We start from the raw sequence: 27,385 nt of genomic DNA on the forward strand, positions 1-27,385 counted from the left end.
CAACCTGGGATGAACTGCAACCCAGGCATGTGCTTCAACCGGGAATCGAACTCGTGACCATTCAGATTGTGGGACAATGCCCAACCAACTGAGCCACACTGGCCGGGGCTGATTATGTCTTTTAAACCCCTTAATCTATAGGTTCATTATCCATCTCTTTTGCTTCCTACAAATTCTCTGCTGAGAAATCTGGACTGGTGACCTACAGAATTTCCCACACTCTGATTTTGCTGACTGCATACTCTTGGCAAAATTCAACCTGTTCTGCTGCCTTCTATACTGGCTTGCAATTGGGCAGCTGGATCAGACACTAGCTCAGGCTCCTTGGTAAGTCTGGTTGTCTCTCTTTTTATGGTCTTGACAGCCTTTGATGCTTAACATATTGTGGGGCTGAAAAATGATGACAGTGTAATTCTATCATTTCTTTCTGTTTTAATTGAAATACATGTATAAAGAAACACTTTCCCTTGCCTACTTTGATAGTTATATAGAAAAGGCAGGTTTAATACTTGATCCTGTCCCTTTACCAGTTTTATTAATATACCTATACCCCCCCATATAATGAATTACAGTCCTTTTAATCCTCTGACCAATTATTTTTAAAAACACCATTATGAACTGAAGGATTTGAGTGTTCCAGCATGTTTAAATCAATTGCTTATTATTACTGAAACTACACTTTTCCCAACTTTCGCCAGTGGGAGTCTCTTCAAATTAACTTGTGTTCTTTAGACATGGCTTATGCAATGGTATAACAAGATATTCCATAACTATCTTGAACACTTCTTGACTCACACTGGAATCAGCTATTTCTCCAAGAAGCCCTGGTTCCTTTCAAAGAGAAGTAACATTTCAAGAACACAATTTGCTTGCTAGGGATGTTCATTGCTACTGGGTTGGTCATTGTTTCTAGGCCTTTCCAGTAGACAGAGGTAGGAAATACCTCATGAGTTCATACTGATATTGGGAGACAATTCTCTACTAGTCTCTCTGTTTCTGCACATCTTACAAATGAGACACTGCCTGCTCTTTTGTTCCAGAGATCTTTTTAAGGGTGTTTGTATACTGAAAAGCTTTGGAGACAGTGTCTCCCTCCACAGCAAAGGACAAGTTTGCTGACAGCCTTGGAAGATAGTGTTTCCTTCTAGAGCAGCGTTTCTCAACCTGTGGGTTGCCACCCCTTTGGGGGTCGAACGACCCTTTCACAAGGGTTGCCTAAGACCATTGGAAAACACATATATAATTACATATTGTTTTTGTGATTAATCACTATGCTTTAATTATGTTCAATTTGTAACAATGAAAATACATCCTGCATATCAGGTATTTACATTACGATTCATAACAGTAGCAAAATTACAGTTATGAAGTAGCAACGAAAATAATTTTATGGTTGGGGATCACCACAACATGAGGAACTGTATTAAAGGATTATGGCATTAGGAAGGTTGAGAACCACTATTTTAGAGCAATAGGCAGGCATACTTAATGACCATTAAAAAAGATTGGAGATCCCTAAGCTCAGGGTTTCACTCCTCTAACAAAACCCACTGTGTGGGAGGTTATCATTTGGGCTTCTTTGAGTTGTCTTGTGAAATTTGGGGCTCATGGAACCTGTACAAAAATGCTGATATTCTGGATACTGCTACTGTTGCAATAAACTGTGTCTCTGACCCATGAAACTGTGGCATGCTAACTTGTTAGCTTAGAAGTAGGGTAAAATCTCAGAACATTCACAGTTCTTGACAATTGATACTTCCAATGTAAATTCAAGAGTACAGCCTATTCTTTATTATTTTTATATCTCTTATCTTCCATTCCAAGAATCCTGGTCTCAAAAACAGAGAGGGTACTAAAATTAGAATATCTCATACTCACTCATTTATTTTATCCCATATTATTCATCCAACAGTCTCAGAATAACAATACCAGTTCTACCACCAAAATGATTACTAAAAACATGAAAACATTTTTGCATATGCTCTTCTCATTCTCCCACCCTTTTCAAATGGCTATACTCTATATTGCCAGACCTTATAGTCCTTATATACTATATGTATCCTTCCCCTCATAATTCTCAGTTAAGCCTAGTTCTATAGGTACCCATATATTTAATGCTCATTCCTACTCTCTATGTTGATAAATCATATATTAATTGTCTGAAGTTGTTTTCTAATAGATTCCTCAAAAATGGATCATTAGAAGAGTAGTTCCTGAATTCCTGAATACTGATAACAGTTAGTACCCTTATACTTATAAGTCAGCTTTGTTGACTATAAAATCCTTAACTCAAACTTCCTTTCCTTGAGTGAAACCCATCTCTTTCTGGCACTAAGTGTTGCTACCAAAAAGCCTAATGAAAATCTCATTTTCTTTCCCTCAGAAGTCACAGGCTCTTTCTTCCCTCCATGTCTAATAGATTTTTTTCCTTTAAAAAATGTCCAGCGCTGGCTTGTGTGGCTCAGTGGCTTGAACACTGGCCTGCGAATCAAAAGTTCAATGGTTCGATTCCCAGTCAGGGCACATGCCTGGGTTGCGGGCCAGGTCCCTGGTTGGGGTCTTGAAAGAGTCAACCAACCTATCAACGTTTCTCTCCTTCTCTGTCTCCCTCCCTTCCCCTCTCTCTAAAAATAAATAAAATATATTTTTTAAAAAGTACTATTATTTTATTAGAGTATATCTTAGTGTTGGCCATTTTAGCAGAATATCTTCATATTTGCTCTTTAAATGTGGCTTCAACATTTTTTTCTATTCAGAAGAGTTTTGTTGAAATATGTGTTTGTGGTAGAAAGTGACAGCCTCAGTTCCCATGCCCTCTCCCCGCCCCCGGCCTGCAGCTGCCTGGGAGATAGCGATATTTTGGGCCGGGAGTTACCCGTGATAGCTGGGTGTATCAAGCTGAGCAGCGTTTGGCCTTGATCGGCCTGTCACGCTTGCAGCTGCGAGATAACCAGGCAACAACTAAATTCAATAGTTCCTTTTTTCTTCCCCCTATAAAGCAACCTCCTCCTTCCCTAGGAGTTCAGTCAGAGCCACTTGTGGTACGGCTCCCTCCCTGCTTGCTGATTCCCTCAATAAACTTTTTTCCTGCTTGCTGCATCTTGATGGCCTTCTGAGCGACCTCGTTCTTACATTATGGTGCCAAAACATGGGATTGGGACACCAGCTTGACTGGGATTCCTGAGTCGGACTTGGGCCCCGAGCTGGCCCCAATCCTTGGACCCGGAGTTGCTCAGACCTCCATGAGTCAGCGGCTCAAGCTTCCCCTCTGGCTTACTGACCCCATCTGCCTCCTTTTTCCTCTGACCCCTTTCCTGACTGCCACTGACTCCCAATCAACACTGGCCCTCGGATTCATGGGTGAGTCCTCGCCTTCATCTCCTCTGGTGGTTCTGTTTCCTGGTCTATCCGAGATCATTCCAGGCAGTCCGGCCCTAAATCTGAGCACTCAATCGAACCACTCTTGGAGTCACCTGACTCTTCGAGTCAATCTGGACCCACTCTCTGGGGCCTGATGACTCCTAGGGACGGCTGGGATGAATCAGTGCCTCTCCTCTGATGCTAGTCTCGACAGATTGTGGAGCTGGGAACGTTGGCTTGGATTCACCCTCCTCCTCCTTCTTGGACTCACAGTAACCCTAACCATCACCATGGGAATTGGCCAGTCCCTCCCACCCAAAGATACCCCTCTTGGGTGTTTAGTCCATAATCTCAAATCTCTCCAACTAAATGGAGAAGTCAAGGCCTGTTGACTTATCTTTCTGTCCACTGTCGTGTGGCCCCAATATCCTCTAAATAACCAGAGTTGGAGGACTTCTGGCCAAGATGAAGTCATAGACAGACACGCTGCATCTCCCTCCACAACTAAGAAGGAATACAACTACATCAAAGTTAGAAACAACTAGGAGTTCCAGAAAATCAAACTGCATGGAAGGCCAGCAAACAAAGATATAAAGAAGAAATACTCATTCAGACAGGTAGGAGATGTGGAGCCTAGGCGGAGAGGACATGGTGTGGTGGTGGCAGCAGTGGCAGGCCGGCGGAAAGTGCAGTCATACGTTTTAAAAAGTCAGGAGGGACACCTGGGGAGTGTTCCCAGCTCCTCACTAGACCTCGCAGCTCACGGTCCCAGCACCGGGGAAAATCAAGCCTCATTGCTTCTGACTGCGCAGACCAGTGGAGGTTGGGGTGGAGGAAGAAACTGTTGGTCTCTCAGCAGAGTCCACTTGTTTAAAGGGCCCCCACGGTCCTAGAACATCCGCACACCCACCCTCTCTGGGAATGACGGCCAGAGCGGCAGCTAGAGGGGCACCAGTCTGGTGCGAAAGTGGGAGAGGCACCTGGAAAAGGCACAAGTGCTGGGCAGGCGACATAGTTCCCTTTCAGACCTCTCCACCACATACAGTGCCACAACGTGGTGAAACAGGTCGCCCTGTACTGGCGAATCTCTAAGGCTCCGCCCCATAAATGTAACAGGAGTGACAGCTCTACCTGGGACCCAGAGGCAAACAAACACAGGAGTCTGTCAGAATGAGGAGACAGAGAAGTATGGCCCAAAAGGGGGAATGGATCAAGGTTCCAGTGGGAGAACTAAGCGATGAGGAGATAGCCAACCTAACAGATGAGGAGATAGCCAACCTAACAGATGAGGAGATAGACAACCTAACAGACGTAGAGTTCAAAACACTGGTGATAAAGATGCTCACAGGCTTGACAGATATGCTTGAGTATGGCAGACGCATAAGGGAAGAAGTGAAGGATATGCTAAGTGAAACAAAGGAAACTCCACACAAAACCAATGGAGAAGGGAAGGAAACCGGGGTTCAAATCAATAATTTGGAATATAAGGAAGAAAAAAACAGTCAACCACTGCAGAACAAGGAAGCAAGATTTGAAAAAAATGAGGAAAACTTTCCAAATTTTATGAAGGAGATGGACATACAGGTCCAGGAAGCACGGATGGTCCCAGGCGAGCTGGACCCAGAGGGGACCACAACAGTACACATCATGATTGAGATGCCAAAGGTGAAAGATAAAGAGAGAGTCCTGGGGGCAGCAAGAGAGAGGCGGAGAGTTGCCTACAGGGCAGTGCCTATAGGACTATCAGCTGATTTCTCAGAGGACACTTTGTAGGCAGGAAGGGATTAGCAAGCAGTATTCAATGTGAAAGGCAACCTACAACCAGGATTACTCTACCCAGGAAAGCTATCATTTGGAATGGAAGGGCAGATGAAGTGCTTTCCAGACAAGCTAAAGCTAAAGGAGTTCATCATCACCAAGCCATTATTATATGAAATGTCAAAGGGACTTACTTAAGAAAAAGATGATCAAAACTATGAACACCAAAATGACGACAAACTCACAACTATCAACAGCTGAATCTAAAAAATGAAAACAAAATCCAACTAAGCAAAGCAGAATAGGAACAGAAGCATAGGTATGTGGATCATTTGAAGGGTTATCAGCTGGGAGGGGGAAGGGGGAGAAATGGGGAAATGGTGCAGGGATTAAGAAACATAATCGGTTGGTACAAAATAGACAGGGGGAAGTTAAGAATATAGGAAAGGGTGAAGCCAAAGAACTTACATGCACGACCCATGGACATAACTAAGGGGGGTGGGATTGTTGGAGGAAAGGGGGGTACTGAGCGGAGGGGAGCAAAGGGGGAAAAAGTTGGAACTACTGTAACAACATAATCAATAAAATATACTTTAAAAAGAAGAAAATAAATAAATAACCAGAGTAGGTTGCCGGAGAATGGCCCACCTGACTTCGGAGTTCTCACAGACCTCTATAACACTCTCCAGCAGTCAGGCAAGTAGTTAGAACTTCCCTATGCTCAGGCTTTGTGTTTTCTTCGGAGCAAACACTCTCTCTGCAAACAGCTCACTACCCACCAAATTCTCCTTGTCCAGAAAAGGCCACCTTCCTCTCGACCTTCTGCATTCCCTCTAACCCCTTCTCCTTCCTCCTTGTATAAAAAATACTCACAATAAAACACCAGGACACAGAATTTTAGCAGTTACTGAAGCAGTTATTTATTCACAGATCTGCAGCTTTGAGCACAGCCAAAAACCAATTCAAGAAGAAGCTGGCTGTTGTTATCCTAACATGAGTAAAACCCACCCCCCTCCTCCCTCTCCCTTCTTCTTTTCCATTTTTCCATGCTGGATACTCTGGAGTTATAATATAACATAATTAACTAAATTAATTAAGAGTGATCTAGTTATAGGTCTGTCTCCAGCTCTTCTTTAAAATTTCCCTATCTTGTTTGCTGGGCTGTCTGGCTGCATTTTCCCATTTCCCAGGGTTTGGTAATGAATGTTCCCTCTGATTTCTTTCGGATATCCTTTGTTCTCAGAAGCATTAGTGCTAAGCTGCGGAATGCCCCTTTTCTGATGCTAATATTATTAACTCTGGCTCAAAAACCCTCTAATTACATTTCCACTTCACTGCTAATTATTTTCTAATGGTTTGGGAGCTACCAGTTTCCTTGCCTCTTACACTTGGACACCTTTGATCTTGCTGACCGACCTCCAACCTCCCTACAACCCTGCACCAGATGCCACCTCGCCCCCTTCAGAACCCAGTCACCTGACTTCTCATAGTCCCCAGCCCTCCAAGACTCCAGACCTTCTCCTCCCCATACCCGATCCTGTGGGCCCATCCCTCCCTCCCCTGCCCCAGCTCCCTCACCGCCTCCGACCAGCCTCGCCCTTCTGTGAGGTCGCTGGTAGAGACAGTGTCATGTGAATACATGTCCCACTTCCTTACATGTCTCCTTGATGGGATGTGCAAATCAGGCTTTAAAGCTGTCAGCTATAACAAAACTCTCAAAATTACCCAGGATCCTAGTAAAAATCTAGCTCCCTCTTAACAAGGCTCACAAAATCCATCCAAAAATACACCAATCTAAAACCCACTTCATCTGAAGGATGCCTCTTTTTACACACCCACTTCACTAGTCAATCAGCCTCCAAAAGTTAGAGGTGAGCCCAGAGACCCCCCAAAGCAAACTTATTCAGGTCATCTTCCGTCCGAGTATACAACAACCAGCAAAAAAAAAAAAAAAAAAAAGCAGGAAAGAAAAAAAAAAAAACAGGAAAATAAAAAAGGGAGAGGAAAAAGGAGCAACAGGAACAGAAAGACAGGCATTGTCTTTTTCTGGCTAATGACCTAGGGAACTCCTCCAAGGGGCAAGATAAGCCTAAGGGCAAAGTCTCCACCATCAGGCAGCCTCCAGGCCCCTGTTTCTGGTGTGGTCAGGAGGGACATTGGGCAAAGCTCTGTCCAAACTCTCGCTTACCTACTCTGGGTCCCTCCCCTCTCTGTCAAAAGACAGGTCACTGGAAGGTTGACTGTCCAACAGCCTCCAACCAGGGGACTGCCTACCCTGGCAGCAGACCCAGATGTGGGCCTCTCAGTCCCAGACCTCCTTGGACTTTCCACCGCCTGAGGGGGCCCAGGTTCAGAAGCCCCACTTCTCACCATCACGGCTGTAGAACCCAGGGTAAACATACTGGTGGCAGGTAAGCCTGTCTCCTTTATCCTTGATACAGAAGCTACATATTCTCTCCTGCTTGAATTTTTGGGGCTCCTAATTCCCTCTGCCATATCGGTTGTAGGAATAGACAACAAGGCGACACAACCCCTAAGTACCCCTCCCCTAACCTGTCTCATTGGGCATCAGGCATTCACCCACTCCTTTCTAGTACTGCCCCACTGCCCAACCCCACTTCTCAGACACGATATTCTAACCAAACTGCATGGTTGTTTTGACTCCATGCCCTCACCAGATAATCCCACCCTTCTCCTTCTTCTAATTTTAGGGCAATCCCTTCACACGATCCCAGACACCCCCTTGCCATCCTGGCTACCAACAGTCAATCCCGATGTCTGGGACACAAACAATCCTTCCATCACCTCTCACCACACTCCTGTCTCTGTAACCCTAAGATGCCTTCCATATCCCCAATAAACCTCAATACCCATTAACCCCCTCAGCCTTTAACGGTTTGAAGCCTATTATAAACCACCTGCTAGGAGCAGGTCTGCTTCAACCTGCCACCTCTCCCACGGATTCCCCCATCCTAGCAGTAAAAAACCCAACAGGTCTCACCGTCTTGTCCAAAATCTCTGTACAATCAATGAGGCCACCGTCTCTATCAACCCCATTATCCCTAACCCTTACTCTCTCTTGTCGCGCATTCCACCTCAAACCTCCCACTTTACTGTCCAGGACCTCAAAGATGCCTTCTTCACTATCCCCATCTCCCTGGCCTCCCAAGACCTCTTTGCCTTCACCTGGACTGACCCAACTACGAAAATAACCCAGCAACTGACATGGACTGTCCTGCCTCAAGGGTTTCGAAATAGTCCCCACCTCTTCAGTCAAGCCTTAGCAGCCGACTTACAGCAGCTTGACCTCTCCCCAGGCATCCTCCTACAGTATGTGGACGATCTCCTCCTCTCCAGTCCATCTAAAAACGTTTCTCATCTCCATACTGCCCAACTCCTAAACTTTCTTGCCAGTTGGGGATACCGCGTGTTGTGAAACAAAGGCCAGTTTTCTCAAACTCAGGTCACATATCTTGGACTCTCCATCACCCCGACTCATAAACACCAAACTCCAGAAAGACAGGACCTAATAACTACCTTCCCCCTGCCCCATACTAAACAGGAACTCCTATCATTTTTAGGCCTCACCAATTTTTTCAGAACTTAGATACCTAATTTTAGACCCCTGGCCAAACCTTTATATCAGGCAACAGCTGGAGACTTTCTGAACCCCTAGAAAACTCTCGAGCCCTCCTTAAACCTTTCACCACACTCAAAATAGCACTCAGAAAAGCCCCAGCCTTAGCCCTTCCAAACCCAAATAAACCTTTCCTCCTATACACCAACACAAAAGATGGCTTTGCTCTTGAGCTGTTAGCACAGTGATATGGACCAGACCAATGGGTTATAAGCCTATTTTTCCAAATCACTCAATTTCTCCTTCTTAGGGTAGCCAACCTGCCTCCACACCTTAGCAGTGGCAGCAATTCTCAGTCAAGGAACCCTTAAGTTAGTTTCCTTTGCCCAGGTAACAGTCCACTCCTCTCATACTATTTCCGGCTGACTAACCCACCAGGCCATTGCTACAACCTCCCCATCCCTAAATCAGTTCTTACACACCCAACTGCTTCAAAATCCTTAAATCTCCATACAAAAATCAGCTCTCCCCCTCAGCCCTACCTCATTACTTCCCTTCCCCCACTTCCACACCCATACTCATAACTGCACTCAACATCTCCTCCTTTTTACATACTCTTTCCCCAACATTCAAGACACCGCTCTACCCCAGGCAAAATCCTGGTTTATAGATAAAAGCTCCTACAAGACTGGCCAAAAGGGAGCAGGATATGCCATCACTACCCTCGCCTCTGTCATTGAATCAGGACACTTGCCCTCCAGTACCTCTTTCCAACAGGCATAACTTATTGCCCTAACACAGGCCTTAGCTCTTCCAAAAAATCGTCAGGTCAATATATACACTGAACTGTAAATAAGCCTATCACATCATACATTCACACATATCAATTTACAAAAAAAGAGGATATCTCACCTCTAAACACTCTCCCATCATCAACAAACATCTCATCCTCAAACTTTTTCAAGCGGCTCAGCTCCCAACAAAAGCAGCGATTATCCACTGCAAAGAACATCAAGCCAGGACAAATCTCATAGCTCAAAAAAATCACAAAGCAAACACTGAGGCAAAAAACCAAGCCCATGCCTCTTCCATCTTCCTTACAATGCCTACTGAGGCACCCCCTTATGCAGAGGAAAAAAGATGCACCCTAGTTAAGCTTAGAGCAACCCAACAAAATAGGTAGTTTCATCTACATAACATAATAATTCTCCACAATAATCACGCTCAACATATCCTCACCAAACTCCATAACCAATTTCACATAAGCGCAAGACCACTACACGTTTTATTATCCCAAACAATACATCACACTGACATGCTAACCCAGCTAAAAATATATCCCATATTGATTATGTTTCTCCTGTATCAAACTTGCTCCTCAGGTACCTTAATCTCCTCTAACCTCAGATCTTGAACCCACCATCACTCAGCTTGTCCCCACCCAGAAAGAGACACAAGCAACACTGCCCATGTATTCCTGCAACCCCACTAGAAACCTGATGGTAAAAATCATCCGAGCCCAACCCTCCTCTAAATGAGCCTTCCATGGGCCCTACTCTTTACTCATCTCATCTCGTAAGACCTTTTATTTTAAGAAAAGCATCCCCCCGTCCCGCCCCCGACTATCTCTCAGTTTTTAGAACACACCTCGGATGCCTGGCTGCAGGGCACTCTCAGCAACTACACCCTTGATGAAATTTACTTTTACACTTTCATCCTACTTCTATCCCTCGCTAACTTACTTGAATCACTGTAACCATGCTGACTCCCCTCACAATTACAGTTATCGCCCTTCTAACCTTTGCCACCTCATATCGACCTCCTCTAGCCCACACAATACAGCGAATAGCGCGCTTAACCAACAAAACCAACTGCTGGATCTGCCCCCACTCCTCCCACCACCCAGACATTGAGGTAACCGCCTTCCCACCCAATCTCGCCACCTTATATAACCTTACTGCCCACTTTCTTCCATCCCCCTACCACATGGGTTTGGCAGATCTCCCTGAAGCAGCCCAGCCAGTAGCCACCGTCACTCATATTATAGGTCTTGCCGCTCTCTGCATCCGCTTCAGACATGTCAACAGCATCCACATTCAGCCTCTCTCCTTAGGCGCATTCAACCCTTCCCTTCTCTGCAACCACACCCTAGACCTAGCCTTCATACACTATAAAGGGCAACCAAGGACTCCTACTCATCCTTACATATTAGCCCAAATTCACAATCATACCAACACTTCAAATTTTCCTGCTAACCCTACATGAATCATAGATTTTTGATTTAACCAATACAGACAAACATTTCTTCACAAAATTCTCCATAATGTTTAGTGCCAGTCAATAAAAAATAAAACTCACCCCAGTTACACTGACAACACCAAAGCAAAATATAGCACTGCTATTTTCCTTCAAGGGATGGGATATCACTTCCTATGTGGCGCACAAGCATACCTAATAATTCCTCCTTACTAGACTAGCACCTGCATGATAGTCGCTCTAATACTAGATGCCTCTATACTAATCCCCCAGCAAATAGCCACTACTGAGGCAATCCCCAACCTTGGTTCCTTCCTCGAGACCTCCCTCTTGTCCTACCCCTGACACAAATGAGATTGGCAGTAGTCTGAGTTTGGCGGACATGCGCACAGCAACCCTATCCTTAAACAACCGGGAATAGGGCCCTCCATATATAAAAGCTTCTTCTTGTTTGTAAAAATACCCCAATAAAAAAAAAAAAAATCAGTGCTAAATCTCTCTTTATTCCTTCAAGAAACTTGGAGTGCCACCCTCCAAGCTCTAAAAAAACAGCAAAAATCCCTAAACAGCCTAGCAGACATATTTCTCCAAAACAGGAGGGCCGTAGACATCCTCACAGCTGAACCAGGGGAACCTGCGCCATACTAAACAAAACTTACTGTTTTTACATTAACAATACAGGCATAAAGAAGGAAATTTACAAGGACTTAAAAAACACATTGATGGGCATACGGAAAATCCTAGTTTGGATTCCTCTCATACTTCTCGTCTCCCTTCAAAGAGATCCTAGTACCTCTCATAACCCCACTGCTTCCCCTATTACTCCTTGCCCTTGACCCTTGCATCCTTCAAACTGCTAATTAACTTTATTCAAAAGGTGGCTCAGTCCATCACAGCCTCTACTGTCCATAATATACTCTTATTAAGATCTTTCAGATATCAACCCGTGGCAAAAGATGACCCCTGAGTCACAGTCAACCCCCTCCCATCGCCCTAACTCAGCAGGAAGTTGTTACAGAAGAGAGATTCAATGACCCCTCTCCCAACTGGTCTCTGCCACACAAAACCACTCTGCCACCCCCCAAAAACACACCCCACCCCTCACCTCCTTTTATTAAAACAAAAAAGCTAGATGACAGCCTCACTTCCCATGCCCTCCTTCCGCCCGCCTGCAGCTGCCTGGGAGATAGCGATATTTTGGGCCGGGAGTTCCCCGCGATAGCAGAGTGTGTCAAGCTGAGCCACGTTTGGCCTTGATTGGTCCATCATGCTTGCAGCTTCGAGATAACCAAGTGATGACTAAATTCAATAGTTCCTTTTTTCCCCCCCTATAAAGCAACCCCCTCCTTCCCTAGGAGTTCGGAGTCGGAGCCACTCGCAGCATGGCTCCCTCCCTGCTTTCTGATTCCCTCAATAAACTTTTTTCCTGCTCGCTGCATCTTGATGGCCTTTTGAGTGACTCCGTTCTTACAGGTAGCCTCAGAAATGCCCCCATAACCCCTGCACCTCTTGGTATTCATACCCTTATAGTTCCCTCTCAGCTGGTCTGCATTATCCATAACATACAGTAGAATTGACAACACAACTTCAGAGATTAGGTTACAAAGAACCATGGCTTCCATATTGGATGCTGGCTCTCTCTCCTCTCTCTTTCTCTTATCATTCACATTGGGAGGAACAGGCTGCCTTGCTGTGAGCAGCCCTATGGAGAGGGTCCACATGGTGAAAACTGAGGTCTGTCAACAACCAAGTGAACAGCTCCTTAGACCCCAGGCAAGTGTTGAGATGACTACAGTCCCAGTCAACAGCTTGACCCCAACTTCATGAGTGACCCTATACCAGAACCACTGAGGAAAACTGATTCCCAATTTCTTAGCTTCAGAAACTTTGAAATAGGAAAAATGTTTGTTGCTTTAAAGCTTTAAATTTTTGGTAATTCATTACACAGCAATAGATAGCAGATACAGTATCTACTCTGATTCTTTTTATCATGTAATCCATTTTCTTGGCCTATCTTTATTATCATTTTCCTTGATTTTTTATTTATTGATTTTAGAGAGAGAGAGGAAGGGGGAGGAGGTTGGGAAGTGGAAAGAGAGAGAGAGAGACAGAAACATCAATCTGTTGTTCCACTTATTTATACATTAATTTGTTGCTTCTTGTATGTGCCCTTTTGACTCTTACCCCCATCTTTTCCATTATTACTGGCTGCCTCAATAGTTGAAGCCAGAGCGGGCACTGGACGGGAGATGGAACCCCCAACCTTGGCAAATCAAGACAACACTATGACACTCAGAGTGGGGGGGGGGGCGGTACACAGGGCACTGGAGAGCAATGGGGAAAAAATTGGGACAACTGTAACAATAAAAAAAGGCAAAAGAAAAAAGGACAACACTCTGACCAACTGAACTACTGGGCCAGGGCCTCCTTGACTCTTTATTTTTCATTTCTTTTTGATTCTTAAAAGAAAAATTCTCTCTTTGTGCTTACTGTTTTCTAAGGCACTATCTGTTCTGTTTATCTGCTCCTGTGTTCCTTCTGAGTAATTCTTCATTTCTGAAGTGCCTTTTATTTGTAATTCTTTCCTAAGAATGTCACTTCATTTCTAATCCTGATTTATGGAGTTCTTCAATACCTCAAATTGTTTTCTCACTGTCTTTTGACTTGTTTTGAAATAGCTCATAATAGTTTCAATCTGTTTTATGGATACATCCTTCTAGTGTGCTTTAATTGTCTGTAGGAATCTTATTCTGCTTCTTATTCTCTTTTTTCTTATAAAATTTTTTTGTTTACTTTTTAATTTTTTAAATAAAATTCTGTGTCACCCTGGCTGAGTAGCTCAGCTGGTTAGAGCATTGTCCTGATACACTAAGGTCGTGGGTTCGATTCCCCCTTAGGGCACATATAAGAATCAACCAATGAATACATAAATTAGCAGAACAACAAATCAATATTTCTTTCTCCTTTCCTCCCAAATCAATAAAAAAAAAACAAAAAAACTTTGTATGTAATTTGCCTTTGATGCTTTTCTATGGCTTCCCCCCCCCCCCTCCAGCCCTTCCAAAGCTTCTGCACATACTGAGAGCTTGTTATTAGTTAGTAGCTCAGGCTGGAGCCAACCTGAACTTATCTGGTTTAAAATGGCTCTTGAGAGCTGTTTCATAACAGCTGCATGAGAAGAGTGATTTTGAGAGTCCTGGTGACTACCATCTCATAAGTTGTGGACTTGTATCAGAAGACTGTATTTCGCACAGTAGTTGCCTTTTGGATCCAGTTGAGAACAACCTTTCTAATTCTTAATATATTCATATCTAGATGGATGAATGGATAGAAGGATGAGTGGAGGAAGGAAGCTATCTGGCTTGTTTTATATGAAAGTAGTTTTCCTTAAATTTAGAAAGAGGCCGAGTCCAGGAGGCTTTTCTACCTTCAGAGAACTCTCTGACTTTGTGTAATGTTCAAATAAGTAGCACCTTCTTTTCTGGGATTTCCCGGCTCTATTCACCTCCCTGACTTTTGTCTAGACTTAATCTTCCCTCTTTCTCCTATCCCTGTCCTGATCAATATTGATTTTACTTGAAGTAATTCTTCTTCAGGGTGGGAACCTGTTCTGGAAGGGCGCCCTGATGGCCCAGTTTTGAGAGGTAATCAGGCTAGATTGCTCCAGCTCCTTCAGGTCTTCTTATCTAAGGTCTGAAGACTCATTCCCAAGTTCAGCTCATGTTCTCAACTGGACTTCAAATTCCAGAGGATAATTGTTAGTTATTGGGGTGGGGGCTCCAGTTTTCAGGTCTGCAAGATGCCACCCCATTGCTTCCTTCTTCCTCCTATAGATGTTTATACTATGCAGGTCTGCTGGTGGTTTGTCTCTTCCTCTTATATTCTGGGGTTTTGTGAAGCTACCTTGCAATCTGTTTTAGTGTAAACGCTGTCTATAGATTCTTGGTTTTGCTAACCAGGGATCAAACCTGCAACCTTGGCATATCAAGATGATGCTCTAACCAACTGAGCTACTGGACTAGGGCCTCTAGTTGTTTATTTTTATGTGGAGATTCAGAGAGACAGAAAACTATGGCACTATTGCTGCTGCCATGTTCCTAACATGTTTCTAATGAAACTCAGTACTGTGAAGTCAGATCAAACCCACTTTGTTTCTGAAGTAAGCATGTTAGACAAAAATTGGGTATAGTTTTAGGTTACATTAGAAAATGTTTTAGGATTTTCAGTTACTTATCAGAGATTGACATACTATCTCTTACCAAGTCCAACACAGCTGGTATTCCTGCAGTGATGAAACAGATTACTGTTTATCTTCTTGATAAAGAAGCTAACATGCATTCAAGTGAAAGATAATATAAAAAATTTAATTGTTTATGATTCACAGTCAGTATGGTAAGATGGTCATATGATGAAAGATACCCAGGAACTGAGACAGAGTGAGGCAGAACAATTTACTTTCCCATCTCACACTCATTCTGTACTTTAAAAATTATTTCTCTTACTGCTTTATCTCATGTTGAATGCAAATATTTGAATTTATATGAGGTGTAAAGAGAAGCCTGCAATTTTACTGTGTAGATTAATAAAGTCAATCTCAGGCTGCCTGGTTCAAATTTAAGCTCCTCCTCTTCCTGGCTGTATGCCTGCAGGAAATTACTTAACTTGTCCATGCTTCTGTTTCCGTATTTGTAAATAATAATCATACATAACCTGAGCTACAGTACTGCACACCTGAATGGGGATCCATTTATATGCAGGTTATGTACTCGAAGGCATATTAAGCATATGACACAGCCCTGAATGTAAGAGTTGTTGTGAGGAATAACAGATAAATACTCAAAGAGCATTTAGCAGCACTGTCATAGCTGTCAACAAGTATCAGTAGCAACTGAACCTATGCCGTTGGCTCTCTGTGATATCTTTTGGAAGGGAAAGATGCAAACTAACTCATGATATAGGGCAGGAGAGTTGATATATCTCTGAGATGGGACAGTGAAAGTACATTGCTGACCTTGCTTCTAGTGGTCATTATTGACAGATATGCAGAGAAAAATATTTGCCAGATCAACAGCTACATACCAGGTACGAGGGATGTTAATTTGCTTAAGCAACAAAACCACATCTAGTATAGCAGCTGTAATTGGAGTCACCACATGGTTAAATTTACAATTATCCGCTGTCCTTACCGAGATCCATCTGTCTTTAGCACAGGCCAAAACAGAAGAATGAAGATGTGATGGGAATCGCCACCTTGTATCTTTCAAGTCCTTGATGGTAGCACTAATCTCGACAATACCCCAGGAATAAGATATTATGGCTTTTGGTTTATTATTTTCCTAGGCAGAGGCAATTCCACCTGACTTTCCCACCGTAATAATTCTCATTCCACAGGTCAGGGAACCATTGTGGGGATTCTACCAACTGCTAAGTATATCTGCTCCAATTACGCATCCTGGAACTGGGGGAAATGATCTCATGATGGTTCTGGGATCTACTGGGCCCACTGTGAGATGGACCTGAGCTAAAACTGTTTTGATACCTGACCTCCATAATAAGACTCTAATGTGACTGATGGACCACAGTGACATCTGAGTCTCCTAAAATTACTGTCAGCACAGATCGAGTTTCCAATAGTCCCTTAAATATCTGATTATTTCCTTTTCTCCAAGGCACAGTTACCCTGGCAAAAAATGATAGATCCCTAAGGGGAAGGCTGGGAGAAATTATATTACAGTATAAATTTGTGGCAGTGTACCAGGTTCCTCAACGGAACTTGTAGCCTCCTGTTCATTCAGGGAGTTAATAGTCTATAAATTGGTTCAAGTCTGGGAATCGAGGGGCCATGACTTCTGTTTTTATGGTACAGGTTAGACTTTTGTTCATTTGACTTAGAATTTATACAGATTAAGTAAGAATTTGATAGCCTTTCATTCTATTTTACTTCTAGGGACAACATGATCAACCAACTAGCCAAAGTAAGTCTGCACAAGTCAGGCTAGTCAGTTGTTGCTTTGACTGTGTTGTCTATTATGGTAACCAAGCCCATCTTGTCTTTAGCCATTGAAGGCCACCACTTGGCCCCTGCTACCCTGAGGTCCAATTACTCCAACTGCATTCAGGTTTCCCATTCAGTTATCAGAGTTCCCACTGTAAGGCCTGTTCTACCTACAGGGAAGAGTGATCTCACATCTCTTCAAGGATGCCAGGGCTCCCCTCACAAATTTATTTCTTGCAGTTGTGGTGAAAAGTATGTCTTTTGAATACATAAAATTAACCATCATTTTGCTTTAAGTAAGCTCTCCCTGAATTCAACCAGTGAGGAAACAATAACAAAACATAATTATAAATACATGTCATAGAATCCCTTTAACTCTGAAAAATTTCAATTCATTAGATACCAGGCATACAGAGTAATACAGTCAGATCTACACTGCACATCAAGGGTATCACCCCTCTGCTGCTTGCACCAAGACTATCTGGCAGATGCCATATCTGAAACTCTATCAACCTGATTAACACTATTTGCCCTGTCCTGGAGACCCCCTGAGATTCTGCCTCATCCAACTTACAGGCCCACCCAAACTGTTAACCTAGACTTTCCCATATGGATGGCTGGCCTTATCTCATAGTTCACAACGTTCTAAGTCCTCTCAAACAAGCTGGCCTCGGTGAGCCCCCAGGCCCTGTACCTCTTGCTAAGTGGCCCCAGGCCCAGTGCTAGCAGAAGCCAGCCTAGATTCACAGCTTGGCTTTGTCTGGGAACCTACAAGCCCAGCACAAGTAGCAGCCCATCTCAGATTGCTTTATAGCTCATTAGGGTAGCCCTGGGAAAAACACAGGTCGGGGCTGACCTTGGTCTGCACCACCCGGGAGACCCCAGAGCCTGTGCCCCCAGTGGACAGCTACAGATCATGTTGGAGTACCACCACCCTGCCCCTGCACAGCTGATCCACCATGGAGGGTGGAGGTTGGTGGTAAGTGGTCATAGCCAGTCCTTGCAGCTGACTGGCCTGGGTAAATCACGCCCAGTGACCTGCCAAGAGCAATCAAGGCTCAACCACAAGAGGAGGGTGTACTCAGCCCATACAAAAGGTGCACCTTGAGCATCCAGCTTAGGTGATTGGGGAGGCTGTGCCACTGAATGCTACAGGACACCTACTACATTAAGCCATGCTACCAAACAGGGAGAGGAGTCATAGCAGCTCTACCTAATACATAGAAACAAACACAGGGAGGCTGCCAAAATGAGGAGACAAAGAAAGATGGCCCAAATGAAAGAACACATCAAAACTTCCAAAAAAGAACTACACAAAGTGGAGATAAGCAATCTCTGAGATGCAGAGTTCAAAACATTGGTTTTAAGAATGCTCAAGGAACTTAGTGAGGCCCCCAACGGTATAAAAAAGATCCACTCAGAAATGAAGGATACACTAATTGAAATAAATAACAACTTATAGGGAAACAACAGTAGTGTGGATGAAGCCAAGAATCAAATCAATGACTTGGAACATAAGGAAACAAAAAACAACCAATCAGAACAACAAGAAGAAAACAGAATCCAAAAAATTGAGGCTAGTGTTGGCAGCCTCTGAGATAACCTCAAGAGATCCAACATTCTCATGATAGGAGTGCCAGAAGGAGAAGAGAAAGAGCAAAAAATTGGAAATCTATTTGAAAAAATAAAGAAAGAACACTTCCCTAATTGGGCGAAAGAAATACTCAAACAAAATGGATGCAAAGAGGTCCAGTACAAGACACATCATAACTAAAATGCCAAAGGTTAAAGATAAAGAGAGAATCTTAAAAGCAGCAAGAGAAAAGCACTTAGTTACCCACAGGGGAGTTCCCATAGAATGCTAGCTAATTTCTCAAAAGAAACTTTGCTAGAAATGACGAGAAAGAAATATTCAAAATCATGAAAAGCAGGGACCTGTAGCCAAGATTGCTCTACCCAGCAAAGATTCCATTAACAATGGAAGGACAGCCCTGGCTGGTATGGCTCAGTGAATTGAGCACCAGCCTGCAAACCAAAGGGTCACTGATTCGATTCCCGGTCAGGGCAGATGCCCTGTGTTGTGGCTGGGTCCCTAGTTGGGGGCGTGCAAAAGGCAACCACACATTGATGTTTCTCTCCCTCTCTTTCTCTCTCCCTTCCCCTCTAAAAATAAATAAATATATCTTAAAAAAAAAATGTGGAAGGGCAGATAAAGAGCTTCCCAAACAAGAGAAACTACTGGAGTTGATCATCACTGAACCATTATTATATAAAATGTTAAACAGACTGATTTAAGAAGAGAAGATCAAAACTAGCAACATAAAATGGCAATAAATACACATCTATCAACAACTGAATAAAAAAATAAACTAAGCAAACAAGAAGAACAGAGACAGAATCATGGATAGAGAGAGCATTCTGATGGTTGCCAGATGGGAAGGGGGTATGGGGGAATGGGTGAAAAGGTGAGGGATATTAAAAAGTACATATAGTTACAAAATAGGTATGGGCATGTAAAGTACAGTATAGGAAACAGAATAATCACAGAACTTATATGCAGGATCCATGGACATGGGACAATGGTGTGGCGATTGCCTGAGGGAGTGGGGAGTGCTGAGTGGAGGAGGGTAAAGGGGGAAAAACTGGGACAACTGTACTAGCATAATCAATACAACATAATTTTTCAAAAAGTAAAAAAATAAAATCTGTATCAAGTACAATTTATGCTATATACTGGTTTTCATTTCCCTAGATTTTTAAACCTACATTAATCCTCTTTCTCCACTTTGATAGTTTTTGATTTTTCATAATCCTCTCTGTCTACTACAGTGTATCACTATGTAACCAAGCAGACAACTACTTTCAGATGGATTAAAAGAAGGGGAAAAATAATTACTATCAGATGATCTGATTTAACAGTTAACATACTTGCAAATTTAAAGGCTTGCATTGTTTTTATGTTGTATAAGTTTTATCAGCCCAATTAGATGCAAGCTTTTTAAAAATAAAGAAAAATTAACTTTTTCTACATTCCCTTAAAAATCTGATACATCATTAGCCACTTACCCTAACTGATAAACCTGATTAGATAACAAAGCAATGCTTTCTAGGCAAGGCACATACCTATCCTCCACAGGAAAATTTTCTCTTATTTAGATATTCCTTCCTAGGAGGATATCAGCCCCCCTCCCACTCTTTTCTCCCAGTTAAAAACTCTACTATAGTAAATCATTGTGACTGATGAGTGTATGTCACAGTATTTAGTATATTCAGATCAAATGTTTAAAAAAAATAGGCCCTGGCTGGTGTGGCTTGGTGGATTGAGGGCTGGCCTTTGAACCAAAGGGTCGCTGGTTAGATTCCCAGTCAGGGCACATGCCTGGGTTGCAGGCCAGGTCCCTAGTTGGGGCCACATGAGAGGCAACCACACATTGACGTTTCTTTCTCTCCCTTTCTTTCTCTCTAAAAATAAATAAATAAATAAATATATATATATATATATATTTTTTAATAGGACAACCTTGGTCAGGTAGTTCAGTTGGTTAGAGCGGCATCCCACTAGTCAGGTTGAGGGGTCTATCTTTGGTCAGGGCACATAAAAGAAACAACCAAATGAATGCATGAATGAGTGGAACAGAAGCCAATGTTTCATTTCCCCTGCTCTCCCTTCCCCTTTTCTCTATCTCTCCCCCTTCCTCTCTCTCAAATCAAAAAATAAAAATTTTAAATAATAAAATAAAAATTAAAAACTAGGACAACATGAATCTAATGAAGCTCAGAGGAAAAATAATTTCAGCATCATCTATGGACAAATCCTCAAATACACCTACCATAATCAGCAGGTGTATAATTCAGAAGTTCAAATTTCCAGTGTTTATAGCTTGAATAATTATGGTACATGTCAAATATTTCCCGGGTAAATTGTTGGCAAATATCACCTAAGAGAAAATATAAAAAATATTCAGTCAGCACAAATTTCCAAAAGAACCAGACCTAATTACAGGCCCCTTAGGAAATTAGTAACCACTTTTAAAGTTATAGTGTGTCCAATTAAAGTAAAATTTAGATTATTTTGCGGATTATTTACAATAAAATTATTTTACTGACCTCCAGTAGTTCTTCCAGATGTCACCTCTAAAATAACATCATTTTTGTCATATTTCTCCTTTGGTAATAGACTCTGGACAAGCTAAAAAATGGAAAAACTATAAGCATTAGTATGTATATGTTCCATGGTATACATACTATTGTTACTTGAACTTATATAAAAGACCCCCAAATATTTTTTTAAAATTGGTAATTAACAAAAATCATATAGCATCCCAATGAGGTCTACTCTTAAAATGCTTTAATAAGTAGACCTATTAGACCTAAAATGAGTGATGAATTCATGTTAACAATGAAGTTACTTGTCAGTATGTTCTCTATAATGCTATCAGATTACCTTAATTTTCTAAAATGAAGAAATTTAGATCAAAGTCCAGTGTTCCACTCAATTTGCTTCAGATTTTACCTCTAATTGGTTCTGAACAGTAGTTTCCCTCATCTAACGAATGAAGTAAAGCTTTAAAAGTCTTCATTTTACATATGATTGCATATTCTCTCCTGCAATTAATGAAAGCAAAACACCGCTGTGCCCTGCCTTCTCAGTAGAGTTACTTTTGTTTAAAAAGTATGTTGAGGACTCCCAAGAGAAGGCTCAAATAGCTTTTTAGCTGTGACAAGGAAAAGGGGCATCCTAATAAAGAAAGTAAACTTTCCTCTTAGAAAGAAAAGGGAAGCAATTTTAGTTGTATTATTATTAAAAGGTTTTTCAAATCAAACTAAAAGATCTATATGTCATGAAACTCCTTACTGTCAATTTTCAAAATACGTACTCCATCTCCACTAGAAATTATCTAATCTATAGGAGAGAATATTAGAGTCAGACATCTTTGGTTTGCTGGTTAAATCAGCAATAAAAATAACTGACACCTCCACCTCATCCCCTTCAACTCCTCAAAAAGCTGCTCTATTGGATTCCCAGAGTGGGGAAGACTGAAGGCGGGAGGATGGCAAATATGACAGAGGGAAGCATGGCATAGAGTTGTGATTTTAGACAAATCATCCACTGAGCTGGAAGAAGCTACAATAAATACTTGTGTTAACCAGCTGTCTCACTCCATTCTATCCAGAATGCAAATTTTCAATTCTAAATTAGCACAATCACCATGAGCCACTGCTCCTTTCTAAGACTTAAAAACCCCTAACGTTTCCTCTCAGTGAACTAAATTTCTTTATCCCCATGTGTTCCCTTGCCTGGCAAGTTAATAGATTCAATTTTAGAATATTGCTGATGGGGGTGGGGGAGTGTTTTATTCTTTGATAGCTATCACAATCTCTTCAATCTCATTCTGTAGCAAATTACAGCACTAAACCCAGCCTAATCACTTATTGTAAGAGAAGACTTAATAAACTGGTGTTTGGAAAGTATTTTGAGCACCAATGCATAATCTAGCAAGAACAGTATTCCTTTATATTAACAATATGTATTAAGATTAGTTTACCTCCTAAAACATACCTCACTGTATAACATGTTGACTTTTTGAGCAACAGTTTGCCTCTCTTCCAATGCAAGTTCCTGTAACTGCTTTTCATCTTGTTTATTTAGACCTACAAACCAGCAACAGAAATAATAAGTTTTTAAACAGTTACAGGGATACTCTTAAATAGCTACCTAATATCTAACTACTGAGCTTTATTTAAGTTGTAAAGGCAAGGGATTATACATAAGAACTGTTAGAGTTAAGAGAATATCAATAAACAAGTATTTGTAACGTATTTCCAAAAAAATCCAGTGTGAAAAGAAGCATGATCTTGACTCAAGAGCTTGTGAAGGTGTGTAGGTAATTACAGAAATCAGTAATTAATCAAACAGGTTTAAAGAGGCACTGGCTAATTAAATATAAACCCAAATAACATAAGTTTTGGAGTAAATTGGGGTGGCCATTTCTTGTCTAAAGGTGGCAACCATTACCCAACACACTGAGTAATCTAGCATGGCTAAAGCCTCAATTCTGTAGAGTAAATGTAGCTAGTATCACTATTATAAAATAGCAGAACTGTAAACCTAGAAGAGAGTTCAGAAACAATATAATCCAATCTAATCTTAGACATGATATAATCAAGGCTGAAAGAAGTTATGCCAATTCAATTTAGAAAGCATTCACTAAGATCCTATTATGTGCAAGAAACTTCTCCAAAATTAATAAATTACAAATTTAAGTGGCATTATGCAAAAAGAGTAAAAAATAATCCTCATTAAATGTGGGTGAGATATTTGTGGTGCCACCAACAGAAGGCAGAAAAATATAAGGCTTTGAACATGCAGGACTTCACACATGTAATTATGCTGAACATTTCTAAGGTTTAATTAAACATGATAGAGCACAGGAGAAAGTTTAGTAACTAAAAACCAATAGTAAAATCTGGATAAATGTTGAATCCCAGGTTAGTCCATTATTTTCTTTCAACTTCTGTATATTATGAAAAATTTTCCTAAGAGAAAAAATATTAAGGCAATAGCAATGCTAAAAAATACTAAAATAAAAATTAAACACCTCTCATACCATATACAAAATTAACTCAAGTAAATCAAAGACCTAAATGTAAGAGCTAAGGTAGACTTCCGGCCAAGATGGAGGCGTAGACAGACATGCTGCATCTCCCTCCACAACTAAGAAGGAATGCAACTGCCTCAAAACTGGAAATAGCCAGAGGTTCCAGAAGGTCAAAGTGCATGGAAGTCCAGCAAATAAGGATATAAAGAAGAAATACTCATCCAGACAGGTAGGAGGGGTGGAGCCAGGCGGAGAGGACACGGTGTGGTGGTGGTAGCAGTGGCAACAGCAGCAGGCCGGGAGGAAAGTGCAGTTGCATGTTTTAAAAAGTCAGGAGGGACACCTGGGAAGCATTTGCAGCTCCTCACCAGAGCAGCTCACTTGTCCCAGCTCCAGGGAAGGTCAAGCCTCATTGTTTTTGACTGTGCAAACCAGTGGGGGTTGGGACGGAGGCAGAAACTGCCAGTCTCTCAGTAGGGTCCGCTTGTTTGAAAGGCCTCCACGGACCTAGAACCACCACAGACCCACCCACTCTGGGAATGATGGCCAGGGCGGCAGCTGGAGGGGCTCCAGTCTGGTGCGGAGGTGGGAGAGGTGCCTGGAAAGGGGGCAAATGCTGGGCAAGCGGCATTGTTCCTTCACAGACCCCTCCCCAACATACAGCGCCACAACGTAATGAAACAGGTCGCCTATTACTGATGAATACCTAAGGCTCTGCCCCTTACAACATAACAGGAGCGACAGCTCTGCCTGGGACACAGATGCAAACAAACACAGGAGACTTCTGGCCAAGATGGAGGCCTAGACTGACACGCTTCGTCTCACCCCACAACTAAGAAGGCATAAAACTACTGCAAAACCAGCAATAACCAGAAGTTCCAGAAAATAAATGCAAGTCCAACATATGAAATTATAAAGAAGGGGTGCTCATCTGACAGGAGAGGCGAAGCCGGGGAGGAGAGGTCGAGCTGTGCTGTCCGCGACAGCAGCAGTGACGGCGGCAAGACAGTGGTGAGCACAGATACCTGTATTTAAGGGGAGGTGAGAAGCGCCTGGGGAGCACCTCTGGCTGCAGATCAGACCCATCACCTTGAGATTCCAAAGCCAGGGAAGGCAGACCCCCATTGTCTTGGATTGTGAGGTCTGGTGGGGGGTGGGGACGGAGGAGGAGGCTCCTGGTCTCTCAGAGGAGACTGAATGGCAGGACCCCCACCCCCACAGAAAATGCACCGTTGTGATGAGTGCACAGGGTTCCTCCCCCTATAGTGTAGGAGGTGTGACAGCCCTGCCCAGGAAGCAAAGGTAAACAAAAAACTGTTCAGGATGGCACAGATTATGAAAGAGATCCCAGTGACGCAGCTGACCAGACAGCAAATATCTAATCCAATGAAGCAGCAGATAGGAAATCTTTCTGAGGCACAGTTCAGAGTTTCACTTATAAAAGTGCTTACAGACCTAACAGCAGATCCTAAACAAGACAGGGAAGGAATGAAGGCTAGTCCTGCTGAAATGAACAAAAACACATATGAAACTAGTGGTGAGGGCAAGAAAACCAGGGATCAAATCAACAAATCGGAACATAGGGAAGGAACAAACAGTCAACCAGTGCAGAAAGAGGAAACGAGAAATGAGAAAAATGAGGAAAGGCTCTGAAACTTATTGGACAGCTATAAGTGGGCCAACCTCTGAATCATAGGGTTGCCAGAAAGTGAAGAAGAAGAACTAGAAATGAAAAAATTATGTGAAAAAATAATGAAGCAGAACTTCCCTAACTTGGGGAAGGAAATACTTACAGGTCCAGGAAGCACAGAGAGTTCCAAAAAAACTGGACTCAGGGCGAACCACACCAAGACACATTATAATCAAAATGTCAAAAACAAAGGATAAAGAGAGAATCTTAAAAGCAGCAAGAGAGAAGAAGAGAATTATGTACAAAGGGGCCCCAATAAGACTGTCAGCTGATTTCTCAAAAGAAACTTTGCAGGCAAGAAGGGACTGGCAAGAAATATTCAGAGTAATGAAAAGCAAAAACCTACAACCACGATTGTTCTATCCAGTGAAGCTGTCGTTCAGAATAGAAGGGCAGAGAAAGTGTTTCCAGGACAAAGTAAAACTGAAGGAGTTCATCAGATCCAAACCACTGTTATATGAAATGTTAAAGGGACTTGTTTAGGAGAAGGAGGATCAAAACTATGAACATTAAAATGAAAACTGTATCACGACAACCAACAACAGAAGCTAGGGAATTGAAACAAAGGCAAATTAAGTAGGCAATGAGAGTAGGAAAAGAATTATAGGTATGGGGAACATTATGGGGGGAGGTCAGCAGGGAAGGGGAAGGGGGGAAAAGGAGAGAGATGGTACAGGAATTAAGAAACATAGTAGGAGGGAGTGGAGTAGATAGGAAGATGTTGAGAAGATCTATATGCAAAACCAATGGGCATGGACTAAAGGAGGGAATGATGTCACTGGGTGGAGGGGAACAAAGGGAAAAGAAATTGGGACAACTGTAATAGCATAATCAATAAAGCATATTAAAAATGTAAAAATATTAAATGTAAGAGCTAAGAATATAAAACTCTTGGAATAAAACAAAGATATAAACCTTTGTGACTTTAGATTAAATTGTAGTTTCTTAGATATTACACTGATAACACAGGCAACAAAGGAACAAAAAGATAAATGGACATCATCAAAATTTTAAAGTGCAGTGTTTCAAAGAACAATCCACAGAATGGGAGAAAAATTTCTGCAAATCACATATCTGATAAAGAACTTGTGTCTATAATTTAAAGAGCTCCTACATATCAATAATACAAAGACAAATAACTTAATGGGCAAAGAATCTGAACAGTCATTTATCCAAAGATATATGGCAAATATGCACACACAAAAATAAAGCTCAATATCATTAATAAGGCAGAGAAAGTGAAATCAAAATCACAAGGAGATACCATTCCACACCCATTGGTATTGGTAGAATCAAAGAGGCAGATAACAAGGATTGGCAAGGATGTGAAGAAATTTGAACCCTTATACACTGGTGGAATGGAAATCGTGAAGCCACTTTGGAAAATAGTCTGACAATTCCTCAAGAAGTTAAACATTGAGTTGATACAACTCAGCAATCTATGGCCACATAAAAACTTGTACACAAAAGTTCATTGCAGCATTATTCATAATAGTCAAAAAGTGAAAGCAACTCAATATCTATCAACTGATGAATAAATAAAATGAAATGTGGCATACCCATACCATGAAATATAATTCAGCAATAAAAAAATGAAGTATGGACATAGGCTAAAACATAGATGAACCTATAGAATATTATGCTAAGTGAAAAAAGCCAGTCATAGCCCTGGCTGGGTAGCTCAGTTGGTTAGAGTATTGTCTTGATATGCTAAGGTGTGGGTTCAATCCCCAGTCAGGGCACATATAAGAAGCAACCAATGAATGCATAAATAAGTGGAAAAATAAACCAATGCTCCCCTCTTTCTTTAGAATTAATCAATAAAATTTTTTTAAAAAGCCAGTCACAAACGGTAACATACTATATGATTCCATTTATATAAAATACCTGAAATAAGTAAGTCTACAGAGACAGAAGGTAGATTAGTGGTTGCCTAGGGCTGGTGGTGGGGTGGGGATTTGGATGAGATGGCTAAAAGACTAAAATACCTAGACCACATAGGCCCTTTGATAGGGCAGGAACTGTATTTTTGGGTCCTTGGTATGTAGCACTGTAGAGCAATGCTCAGTAAAGTTCTGTTCAAGAAATTAAAGCTTCTGAAAAGGTCAGTATTCAGTCTCGCAGACCCTAAACACACCACAAGGAGCTCA

General features: G+C 42.0%; 1 protein-coding gene across 5 annotated transcripts in view; it reads right to left on the reverse strand.

Annotated features, from left to right (window-relative positions):
- The window catches only part of MTRF1 (mitochondrial translation release factor 1), a 65,592-nt gene that overhangs the window by 35,034 nt on the left and 3,173 nt on the right, over nucleotides 1-27,385 (reverse strand). For all 5 annotated transcript variants that reach the window (XM_090258675.1, XM_090258677.1, XM_090258673.1 and 2 more), the window contains exons 3-5: nucleotides 22,507-22,598; nucleotides 21,054-21,135; nucleotides 20,777-20,884 (exon numbers count right to left, since the gene is read on the reverse strand). In XM_090258675.1, the coding sequence (XP_090114801.1) occupies nucleotides 20,777-20,884; nucleotides 21,054-21,135; nucleotides 22,507-22,598 (282 nt within the window). The remainder of the gene's footprint in view (nucleotides 1-20,776; nucleotides 20,885-21,053; nucleotides 21,136-22,506; nucleotides 22,599-27,385) is intronic.

The sequence above is a fragment of the Furipterus horrens genome, unplaced genomic scaffold (genome assembly GCF_987537825.1).
Source record: "Furipterus horrens unplaced genomic scaffold, mFurHor1.1.pri manual_scaffold_12, whole genome shotgun sequence".
In the NCBI taxonomy this organism is placed as follows: domain Eukaryota; kingdom Metazoa; phylum Chordata; class Mammalia; order Chiroptera; family Furipteridae; genus Furipterus; species Furipterus horrens.